The sequence below is a fragment of the Rhinatrema bivittatum genome, chromosome 19 (genome assembly GCF_901001135.1).
Source record: "Rhinatrema bivittatum chromosome 19, aRhiBiv1.1, whole genome shotgun sequence".
NCBI classification, from domain to species: Eukaryota; Metazoa; Chordata; class Amphibia; order Gymnophiona; family Rhinatrematidae; genus Rhinatrema; species Rhinatrema bivittatum.
The window spans coordinates 28,925,343-28,937,598 of NC_042633.1; the positions used below are offsets into that span (position 1 = coordinate 28,925,343).

Below are 12,256 nucleotides of genomic sequence, written 5' to 3' on the forward strand. Positions count from 1 at the left end.
TAAAATGATGGTGATCTGGCCCCTGTGATCCTGGTTGAATCTGCCACTTCCAAACCCTCCAATTCCGCCCAGGCCAGAAAGTGACGTGTCTGTTTACTGCATCCTGTAATCCTCTCGGCAGTCAACTCAGGTTTACAGAAAGTCAAAAACCCAGAAGGCAGCAAACCAGCCAACCAACTGGCACAAGCAGGCTGGCTTGCAGGGGGAGGCTGGATCTTGTTCTCTCCCTGGGCAGGGGCTCTGCTGGCAGTTGGCCTTGCCCTGCCATGAAGGCCTGAGGGCTTGGATGGCTGGAGGGCATCGCCATGGTCAGGTCTGCATGGTGACCAGTACTTGTTTGTGTGCATAAGCTCTTCCCTCTCCACCCCGAGGTAAAATGTGTGCTCATCCTATGCAAAAGGACTGATCCGGGTACGTACAGGGAACTCAGGTTTGTGCATTTTTAACTCCTGATGCATTGGCATACCATTTGCTTAACGTATCAGGAGTTAAATTTTGTCTTCCATACAGGTTAAAAAAAACCCTATGTGGACTTCAGCACCCAGTTTTATTGCATACCTTGTTACATCAGGCTCTTAGTAAGAAAACTGCCACTCCCCTCAGACTTAGCCTTCTCTAGTCCTCCCCTCCCTCTTTTTAATGAGACAGCCTCTCTTTTCTTAAGTCACATGGCTTGTGATGAGATACATAGGATTAACCACTTCCCCGCCCTTTTGTACCATCTTCCTCCCATCCCCAGCACATGCTAGACGGACCTGTGAAGCCTCCAATGGACCAGGCATATATTACCACGTCCTCTATCTTGAACCCCAGGTGGTGCAGTGCGTACTGTATGACCACATCCATGGCATTGGCCTCGTTCTGGGGATTAGGCACGCCCTGGGAGCAGAGAAGAGAAATGCACTGATACGCCTGTAAAAATACATAGATCAACCCCTACTCCCCCACCTGTCAAGTGCTCAAACAGGCCGATGCAACACCGCGCGCTCAGGCTAGTGCACAGGTTAACTGGCGTCCATAACCCCTGATGAAATAAGGGGATCAGCGCATCCAAGCCAGTGTGTAGCTAATAGCGCTCATGACATGGAAATGCTCGGTTGATGAGGCTATTAGCTAGTACCCCTACGTAAAAAAAAAGTGCTCAACATGCACATTTTAACCCTGGAGTTGGCATTGTCCTGAGGCGCCCCAAAACCCAAACAGAAAATACAGCTTTTCTGTAGTTCCTCAGGCTTAATATCATCACAATACGAAGTAGGAGGAACCACAGAAAGCAGCAACATGAAGAGTCTTGATGACTGTCAGGATAGGAAAACAGATGCTCCATTTCCCTACCCTGCGCACAGCCACATCTCCTGGGCGCTCAAGGCCACGGATGCGCTGCTGTGCACAATTTCTCCCTAGCCCCTCCTTTTTAGCACCGCGGCTCGGTTGCCTATAGCATCAAGCACCAAGAGAGGGGAATGTGCGTGTGGTATAAAAAAAACTGGACAGCCGGTTTGGCCGCCTGTTTTTTACGCGCACTCGACTGCATCGGCCTCAAAGTGTGCAAAGCTCCCCCTGCAGAAATACAGAGCAAACGACAAGTTTTCAGCCTATTTAGAATCCCTTGGCAGCTCCAGGTCATCAGGGAGCCGACCCTGGTTTTACCTCCCCCGCAGCGGATGCCAGGACTTGGCTCTGAAGATGGGGCTTTGGGAAACAGAAGGAGCAGCTTCTCTGCAGCTTTCCCTCAGCAGAAAGGAACCTCCAGCGTGCATGGGTCAAGAGCTTTCAGGCGCCGACAGCCAAACACAAGAGCGAAACATCCTCTTCGTTTTAAAAGCGATGGGGTACGCCATGTCTGCCTGTGCCAAGTCCTTTCAGATATTTTGGGAGGGATATTTTCAAAGCTATTTGCATGGGTAAAGAGCGATTTGCCTGGGCGAACTGGCTAGTGGGAAAACGCCCCGCCAGCAGGAAGCACAGCCTTCCAGCACACTCATACCTGATGTTCCTGTGGGGGGTTTTTAGGCTCGGGGATCAAGACGACATGCATGCATTCGATTTGCAAACGTACGGGCACCACTTTGCTCCTGGGCTGCAGCCTGCACAGATAGGAGGTGCAAAGTACCCGGACGCTTTCAGTGCCTGCGCTCCATGGCTGTTAAGTTTTCCAAAGGGAAACTCCGCGGGGGGGCGGGGGGGGTGTTCCAGCTGCACCGCATGCAGGCTAAAAGCGTCTGGGCTCCACGCGGATTGTTCAAAACTGCCCTGCATTCACTATCCTAGCAAGAACAAGTGAATTCATGTCATTGCATTTGCTTTAGAAAGGCTGGGGTGGCTGCTCGGGCCAGTGCCTCGCCCTTATGAACACCATGTAAAACAGCGAATAGCTGGGTCCTGAGAGCTGGCCAACTTCCATAGATGCCATGGGGGCAAGATCAAGCCCATAACCTGCTCACCTGCCACCCAGCTTCTGACACTATCCCTCCTTCTCTCACCCCCCCCCCCCCCCAGGAAGATTAACTGGTGAAAAGGCGGCTTTTCTTTTTCAACGTGACTAGTAAGTGCTGCTGGAACGACAGTATTATTCATTATTTGGTTGCTTCTTGGGACTCACCGTGCTGCCAGCAAAGCCGGGGTGGTTCCAGCCCAGGATGGAATATCCCGCTGCAAGACGAAACAGAGGAGAGAGGGGTGAGAGGAGGAGATCTTACTAATACCCTTCAGCCCATGCCCAAAATCCTTCCCATCTCCAAAAACAGAGAGTGAGGGTACCCTCTAGAGGTGTGGCTATACAGCCAATTTCATAAAAGCCCGCATTTCCTTCACAGCAGATTACCTACAGGGAGAAGAAGAAACAGAGAATGCGTGAAGTTACAGTAATCCACAGGTAGAGAGAGACAGAGTGAAGCACGGCAGATAAAGACCAAACTGGCCCATCCAGTCTAGATACAGGAGTATATAAACTCCCAAATGCAACCCAACTCCCGCCTTGGGTCATCCACTTGATCTCTCAACCCTGGCCAACATCCTATCAGATGCAAGAATACTACTGCTGTTTTGGATTGTAACTGCTGCTCCATGCAGGTGCCCCCAGTACACTACTATGGATTCTCTGTGCTTATCCCATTTAGGCCTCCACCACCATCTCCCTCCAGAAGGGCATTCCAGGCATCCCCCACTGTTTCTGTGAAGAAATATTTCCTGCCTTGGAACTTCACATCATGAGCCCTAATTTTACAATTTCCCTTACCAATACTACTTTTCAGGGATTTAAATGCCTGTCACACCCCCGTCTCTCCTTTCCTCCGGGATGTACACATTTAGGTCCGTATGTCTGTTCTCATACAACGTTTGGTTGCCTCTCTGAACTGCCTCTAGCCTTTCTCTATCCCTTTTTAGATATAGCCATCCAGAACTGAACCCACCAATGACCTGATCAGTGGCATTATCACCTCCTATATATACTCATTATGCCTTTCCCTATGCACGCAAGTATCTGCCTGGCTCTGGCCACACCGTATCATGCTATTTCACTACCTTCAACACAGAAATGACGGCAGAAAGGAACCAAATGGTCCACCCAGTCTGCCCAGCAATCTTATGCCAGTATCTGCTGCACTGTGCAGGTTACCCTCGTGCTTATCAGATTCCCAGACCGTAAAAGTCAGGGCCCTCGGATGCTGTTTGAATCCAATTTCCCTTAACCATTGCCATGGAAGCAGAGAGCAATGATGGAGCCGTATCAAAAGTATCAGGCTTAGTGATAAGGGTAGTAAGCACCACATCAGCAAGTTACCCCCATGTTTATTTATTCCCCAAACCGTAAAAGTCGGGGTCCTCACTCACTGGTTGCTGTCTCAATCCAATTCCCCTTTTCCCTCTGCCATAGAAGCAGAGAGCACTGATGGAGTTGCATTAACAGTATCAAGGTTTATCTGTTAAGGGTAGCAACTGCTACACCAGCAAGTTATCCCCAGTTACCCCCATGCACTCTTTTCATTATTTTCAACCTCTAGCCTTTAGGGATCCACAGTGTTTATCCCATGCCGCTTTGAATTCCTTCGCTGTTTTCATCTTCACCACATTCCAGGTATTCACCACCCTCTCCGTGAAGAAATATTTCCTGACATTGGCTCTGAGTCTTCCTCCCTGGAGTTTCTTTTCTTTTCAAATCTAGTGATTTCTTTCCAATGGAAAAGGTTTGACAATTATGCATAATTAAAATCAGGTATCTGAAGGTCTGCATCATATCTCATAGGGAGGAGGAATAGCCTAGAGGTTAAAGCACTGGGCTACGAACCTGGAGACCAGGGCTCGAGTCCTGACTGTCGCTCCTTGTGACCTTGGGCAAGTCACTTTACCCTCCATTGCCTCAGGTACAAAACTTAGATTGTAAGCTCTCTGGGGATAGGGAAAATACCTACAGTACCTGAATGTAAACCGGTGTGATATCTCAGATCGAATGTCGGTATAGAAAAATAAAATAAATAAATAAAATCTCCCCCGCACCTCCTCTCACATTCAGGATCCTTCAGCCTCATGAGGAGCTCTTCCAATGCTGACCCCACACCCTTTTGGTCGCCCTTCTCTGGACCGCCTCCCATCCTGACTCTATCCCTTTTGAGATACGGGCTCCAGTACTGAACGCAGTACTCCAGGTGAGGCCTCACCAAGGACCTGTACAAGGGGATCACCACCTCCTTTTTCTTACTGGTGATTCCTCTCCCTCTGCAGCCCAGCATTCTTCTGGCTTTAGCTATCACCTTGTCACACTGCTTCACCGCCTTCAGATCATCAGACACTATCACCCCAAAGTCCCTCTCCCGCTCCGTGCATATTAGTCTTTCCCCCCCATCACATACATCTCTTTTGGATTGCTGCATCCCAGATGCACGACTCTACATTTCGTGGCATTGAATCCCAGCTGCCAAGTCTTCAACCACTCTTCAAGTTTTCTTAAATCACTTTTCATTCTCTCTACTCCTTCCGGCATGTCCACACTGTTGCAGATCTTGGTATCATCCACAAATAAACTTTACCTTCTATCCCTTCCGCAATGTCGCTCACAAAGATATTGAGCAGAACTGGTCCCAACACTGATCCCTGTGGCACTCCACTTAACACCGTTCTTTCTTCAGAGTAGGTCCCATTTACCATTACTCGCTGTCTCCTGTCAGTCAATCAGTTTACAATCCACACCACTACCTTGGCACCCACTCCCAAGCTTCTCATTTTGTTCACGAGTCTCCTATGTGGGACCGTATCAGAAGCTTTACTAAAATCCAAGTAAATCACATTGAGCACTCTTCCTGATCCAATTCTCTAGTCACCCAATCAAAAAATCAATCAGATTTGTCTGACAGGACCTTCCCCCTGGTGAATCCATGCTGCCTCAGGTCCAGCAACCCACCAGATTTTAGATAGTTCACTATCTTTTACTTCAGCAGCGACTCCATTACTTTTCCCACCACCGAGGTGAGGCTAACCTACGGCCTCCTCTCTGCTCCCACTCTTGTGAAGCGGGACCACCACCACTCTTCTCCAATCACTCGGTACCACTCCCGTTTCCAGGGATCTATTGATCAGGTAATGCAGCGGCCCCTCCAGCACATCTCTGAGCTGGGATGAATCTCATCCTTGTCCACTTTCAGGTTTCCTAGCTCCTCCCATACAGTCTCTTCTGTAAATGGATTTGTCTACTCCACTCCCATCCACAGTCTCATTAACTAGCGAGGGTCCTTCTCCAGGGTCCTCTTTAGTGAACACTGAACTGAAGTATTTGTTTAATATTTCGGCCATTTCTTCATCTATCTCCGCACATTGATCATTGTCACCTTATCACTTCGGACCTTTCTCCTTTCTCTGATGTATCTGAAAAATGTTGGTCACCGCGCTTTACCTCTTTGGCAATCCTTTCTTCTGCCTGACTTTTCGCTTTCTTGATTATTTTCTTCCTCTCCCTCAGTTTCTCCAGATATTCTTCCCTGTGTTCCTCCCTTTGGGATCCTTTATATTTCTTGAACGCTGCTCTTTTTGTCTTTGTCAGCCACCTCCTTTGAGAACCAGATCGGTTCCTTATTTCTCTTGCTTTTGTTTACGTTTCTAACATTTAGATTTGTTGCCTTTGTAATTGCTCCTTTTAGTTTGGCCCACTGTTGTTCCACTGCACCCATTTTCTCCCAGGCGTCTAGTTCTACCTCCAGGTACGTCCCCATTTCCACAAGGTCTGTATTTTTGAAATTTAAAACTCGGGTCTTCGTGTGACCTCTCCATATCCTATTTGCGCTATCAAACCAAACCGTTGGATGATCACTGGTGCTGAGGTGGGCCCCCACCTGGACATTAGAGATATTACCTTGAGAGCATACTCAACACTATCACTCCAAGATAACGCTCTTGTTCACTGCACATCATCTCTTCACCTTCCAACTCATATTTCTGCACTCCAAATGCATGACTCTGAATCTTAACTGCCAAGCATTTTGACCACTTCTCAAGCATTTTTAGATCACTTCTTATTCTGTCTGCTCCCTCAGGGGTGATCATCCTGCTGGCAGATCTTTGTGTGATCTCCAAAAATGCAAACTATTCCTTCTAACCCCTCTGCATTGCACTTCACAAATATGTTGAGCAGAAGCAGCCCTAGGACTGATCCCCAAAGCACTCTACTAATCATCTTTAAGAACAGAAGAATTGCCATACTGGATCAGACCAAGGGTCCATCAAGCCCAGCATCCTGTTTCCAACAGAGGCCAAACCAGGCCACAAGAACCTTGCAAGATCCCAAGCAGTAAACAGATCCCATATAGCTAACGCTCAGTAAGAAGTAGCGGCTTTCCCCAAGTCCACCTGGTCAACAACAGTTCTCCTCCAGGAACTTGTCCAAACATTTTTAAACCCAGCTACACGAACAGCTTTCACCATATCCTCTGGCAATGAATTCCAGAGCTTAATTGTGTGTTGAGTAAAAAAAAATGTTCTCCCATTTCTTTTAAAGGTGCTACTAGCTAACTTCACGGAGTGCCCCCTAGTCTTTGTAATTCTTGAACGAGTAAATAACCAATTCACATTTACTCATTCTAATCCACTCATGATTTTATAGACCTGTCATATCCCTCCCTCAGCCGTCTCTTCGCCAAGCTGAACAGCTCTAACCTCTTTAGCTTTTCCTCATATGTGAGCCATTCTATCCCCTTTATCATTTTGGTCGCCCTCTTCTGTATCTTTTCCAGTGGATTTTGTCCACCTTTGGTTTTGCTAGTTCCTTCCAAACCGTCTCTTTGTAAATGGTGTGGTATCTACCCCACTCCCATATGGTAACTTCCAACCAATAATGATCCATTTCTACTCTTTTCTGGAGCAAACATTAAACAGAAGTATTTATTTAGCATTTCAGCTTTTTTCTCCTGCTCTCAGTCTACAATTTCACCTTTGGTCTTTCTTGTTTTGCAGATATACCTTTTGGCTATTTTATTTTCCATATATACTTTTGCCATCCTGACTTTTCAGCTTTACCAGATATTCTTCCCTTTGTTCTTGTTTCTAAGGTCCTTTCTATGTTCTGAATGCCAAATTTTTGGTAAAACAACAGGTATGGGGACAAAAAAAGGAGACAGCAATCCAGAAGAAAAGAGGCAAAGTGTCACAGCTCACCAGCTTCTTTCCTCTCTCCGTGCGCTCTTTCCGCCGGTCCACGAACATGGTGTCGATCTCGTTCCCATCACAGGCCACCAGCTTTGCCCGCTTCCCGTTATACTGCAGACACATCGCCGTGAAGTGGGAGATAAGCAAGAGAAGGAAAGTGACTACTGAGGTCCATGTGCGCCCACCAGGCCAGAGGCTATTGCTAGCCATTCCCAGCCCACTAACACACCCAACGTCTAAAGGCAAGGGAAGTACTGGCCCATGGGAGGTTTGTCACAATGTGGGGCTCAAAGCAGAGAAGAGTCTGTCTCCCCCTTGCCCCTGGCTCACCTCCTCCACCAGCCGGGCCTGGCCTTGCAACAGCATGGGCATCACCACCTTCTGCAGCAGGTAGACAGAGCCAGGGTACACCATCCGACGCCCGAAGGAGTGCGCCAGTAAGTAACTGCAAGAGAAGGGCAAGGGTCATAGGACCCAGCAAAGACCAGCCATCAACAATACAGGGAGAAGCCCCTTTCTTGCTCCTACCTATTTGGCTCTCATCTAAAAGTCATTCTGCCCCCATCTGTCTCTCATCAGAATCTCTCCTCATGCTTTTCCCAATCAGGCTCACGTCAAGACAATATCATGCACAGCCTTCATTTGGCTCTCATCAGGGTTTCTTCACTGGGGAGCCACCATGCCCACGCTTCTCTGCTTACAAGGGAGAGAGAGTGCACGCACCTGATGATCTGGCAGGGAAGCTTTTGCATGCGATGTAGGATTCCATCTGCTGCTCCTCTTGGGCGCGGTTCAGGCTTCAGTAGCGAGACTCCCGCAAAAGACCGGGCCCCCTGCCGCTCCTTGCTGGGGGGAAAGACGACGAAAGAAGGAATATTAGCATTGCACGTGCAGCAATGACCCAAAACAGCCGTGTGACATAGGGGAGAGCAGCCGTGTCACTGCCTAAGGCTGGCTTGTGGAGTCATAGCACAGATATATCCTCACAACCTTGAAAACCAACTATGTCCGCTCTTCTCAGCAACTCCTATATCTGGTTATTGCCTCTCCTGCCCCCTTTTTCCCCTCAGCAGTTCCTGAACCTGCATTATTGTCCCTGCTTTATTTATTACACCCTGAAATTACTACTTACCTGATACATTTCCTTTCCTTTAATACAGTCAGACCAATCCAGAGCAACAGGCTCTGCACACCAACCAGCAGATGGAGAAAGAGATCAACAGGCTCCCTTTTTGTTTATTTTTTTTATTATATCCCGTGGACTTCCAGAACAAGGAAGCAACAATAGAGGAAGAGCTGTCAACAATAACTAAAAATAAATACTCACCACACCGAAGGAAATTAGCTGAAGACGCCCATCAACTTCACTAACACCGGCATTCACAGCATCTGCAAAGACTAGAAGACATGAAGACCGAGAAAAAAAATATACCAGCAGCACAAGAAGGATCATGGACTGATTTGACTGTATTAATGGAAAGGAAATTTATCAGGTAAGTCGTAATTTCACCTTCCTCTTCATCCAGTCAGTCCAGTCCATACTAACAGGATGTACCCAAGCTACTCTCTACTAAGGCGGGATGCTACCCAAGCCCCATGCAACACCTCTGAGGCAAAGGAGGCCCCCTCTTGAACCCTGACATCCAGACGGCAGTGTCTACCGAAGGCCTGCAAGGAAGACCAAGTTACTGCTTTACAAATCTCCAAGGAGACATCAACTGCAACTCTGCCTGCGCTCTCATGGAATGAGCAGTACCAGAAACCACATAAGCTGCTGTAATCACTTCTTTAATCCAGCATGCTACCATAGCCCTAGAGGCTGCCTCACATTTGTGCATCCCACCAGAGAGCACAAAACCATGATTTGAACTCTCAAAAACATTGGTAAACTTGAGGTATCTCAACAGTTGTCTCCTCACATCCAAAAGGCGAAGAACTGTGAAATCCTCAGCATCCACTTGACTGTTAAAGGAAAATAAGGACTGATTTGGGTGAAAGTCCAACACCACCTTTGGCAGAAAGGAAGTTATTGTTCGAATTTGAAGCCTATCCTATGTAATCAACAAGAAAGACCATCTTCATGATAAGCAGCCATAAGGAAATATCCCAAAAAGGGGAGAACTCTGACCCTGCTAAGTACAAAAGAACCAAGATCAGATCCCAAAGCGGAACCAGAACCTATAGCAGAGGTCTAATGTGCTCAAAGAATGAGACATCAGATGAGAAAATAGGGGCCTACCTTGAATCCGACCTCTATAGCAAGACAGAACCATCACCTGGACTTTTAAGGAATTAAGAGCCATGCTCTTAGAAAGGCTTTCCTGCAGAAAATCCAGAATCACCAGAACCAACAAGTGCCCAAACCTGAACACCACTCCTCAAAAATTCTCCAAATCCATACATAAACAAAGGAAACGGAGAAATTCCTAGCCCTCAGGAGTGTTGCCACCACTACCAAAGAATAACCTTTCATTACCAAACGCGACTTCTAAAGGGCCAAACTGAAAGATAGAATTGATCCGGATCCTCGTGAGCCACTGGATCCGGAGCCAGCAATGCTCTTGAGACAGGCGTCAAAGAGGACTGTTGCATAGTAGGTGCCAGAGATCCATGTACCACAGCCACAGAGACCAATTCAGAACCACTAAAATAACTACAATCTTTTGAAGCACTCTGCCTATCATAGGTGAAGGAGAAAACAAATATAACCTGCCCTCAGTCAGCCACTCCTGCATCAAAGAAAAAACCTGAGCGCCTTGGCATCGCTGCTGGTCGTCATCAGATCCAATACCGGCAGTCCCCACCTGTCAACAATCAGAGCGAAAGTCCTTGATGACAGACTCCACTCCAGTGGATCTAATATACTGCGACTGAGGTAGTCTGCCTGTACATTGTCTGTGCCCACTATGGGAGACGCTGACAAGGCTCACAAGTTCAGTTCCGCCTAAGGGAGAAGTAGATCCATCTCAGACAACACCTGAGGAATTCTGGTTCCACCTTGATGATTTATGTACACTACTACTGTGGCATTATTAAGACATCATTTGCATAATATCTAGGACCCACTGTTGCATTGCAATTTGGGGCCACCTCTGACCATGTGGTCTACTAACCGAGGCACAAACTTGAGGAGCGCAAGCTGAATCGCCCTGGCCTCCAGACTGTTGATGGACCAGGCACACCTCCTTGGAGATCCACTGTCCCTGACCCACCTGCTCCTGACACTGTGCCCCCCAACCCAACAGGCTTGTATCTGTCATCATGATGATCCAGACTGGCGGTACTAAATCCACTCTCCTGTCTGTCTATGGTCTATCCACTGTGAGCTCTGCTTGGCCAACTCTGACAGCAGCAACCTCACCGAGTAGTCTTGGGACTGGGGACTGCATCTGAAAAGCAAGGCCCTCTGAAGAGGACACCTGTGCGCTCTTGTCCATGGCACTAGGTCCAAGAGTCTGCACATAGGACCATATGGTTGGATTCCTGGTTGTCCCCAATTTCTGGATCTAGTTACACAACGTTTGCACTTGCTGCTCCGATAGGCACACACAGCTTACCTGCATATCAAACTAAGCCCCCTGAACAACGAGGTTCTGAGACGGCTGAAAATTACTCTTAGGAAAATTGACAATCAAGTCCTGCAACAGTTGGATCATGTGCTGTGAAGCTGTGATGCTCTCAATAGGTTCTGGCTCTTATCAGCCAACCGTCCAGATAAGGTTGCACCAGGATACTGGCGCTGCATTGCCACAATCAGATTATCTTGGGGCAGTTGCCAACCTAAAGGGCAGAGCCTGAAACTGAAAATACCATCCCAACACTGCAAATTGAAGAAAATGCAGATGATCCTTCCGGATTGGAATGTGCAAATATGCCTTTGTCAAGTCTGAGGACATCAGAAATCCTTCTGCACCACCAGAATCACCAACTGCAAGGTTTCCATCCAGAAGTGAGTTATCCTCAGGAAGTCGTTAACCACTTCAGGTCCAGAATGGAGCAAAAACAAAACCCAAAATATTTTTCTTTGGGACCACAAAGTAAATGGAATACTGCCCTTGTCCTTCCTATCCTTTCGGCACCGGAATGAAGGCCTTCAAGTTGAAAAGTCTGTGGAGAGTAAACTCCACTGCCTCACTTTTCCATGCAGAATGACACGGGGAAACCATAAAAGGGTTGGGACGCACGAATTCCAGGGCATAACCATTTTGCACAACATCTAGGACCCACTGTTGCATTGTAATTTGGGGCCACTTCTGATAAAAGAGACAGACGACCACTGATCTCCAGGACTGGAGGAGGGGCTACCAAGCACTCAGTGTGCTGCTCTAGAGGAACCAGGCCCCATGGAACCGTCCTTCCCTCCCTCATTGGGACGAAAGGCCTGGATCCTGGAATACACCCACATCTGCTGCCCTGATGAACTGTGTCCTTGGCAGATCCTCCTGAAGTCTTGAAAGTGACCATGAGAGGAGAAAGTTTGAAATGAAATCTTAGTCCTATCCTCACGGAGTCTCAGTGCCTTCCAGTCCCCCCATGCCTTGCCTATCTTCTCTAAGCCGCTCCTTAAAGGGTAACTTTATCAAGTTGAGCTTAGAAATAGCACTCACTGATCAATGGTGCATCC

The 12,256-nt window shown here is 47.7% G+C and overlaps 1 protein-coding gene across 2 annotated transcripts in view; it reads right to left on the reverse strand.

The window, feature by feature from the left end:
* The window catches only part of ABHD16A (abhydrolase domain containing 16A), a 50,925-nt gene that overhangs the window by 14,498 nt on the left and 24,171 nt on the right, over nt 1-12,256 (reverse strand). For both annotated transcript variants that reach the window (XM_029584391.1, XM_029584389.1), the window contains exons 7-12: nt 8,356-8,478; nt 7,963-8,077; nt 7,642-7,743; nt 2,761-2,824; nt 2,603-2,652; nt 756-879 (exon numbers count right to left, since the gene is read on the reverse strand). In XM_029584391.1, coding sequence (XP_029440251.1) covers nt 756-879; nt 2,603-2,652; nt 2,761-2,824; nt 7,642-7,743; nt 7,963-8,077; nt 8,356-8,478 — 578 coding nt within the window. The remainder of the gene's footprint in view (nt 1-755; nt 880-2,602; nt 2,653-2,760; nt 2,825-7,641; nt 7,744-7,962; nt 8,078-8,355; nt 8,479-12,256) is intronic.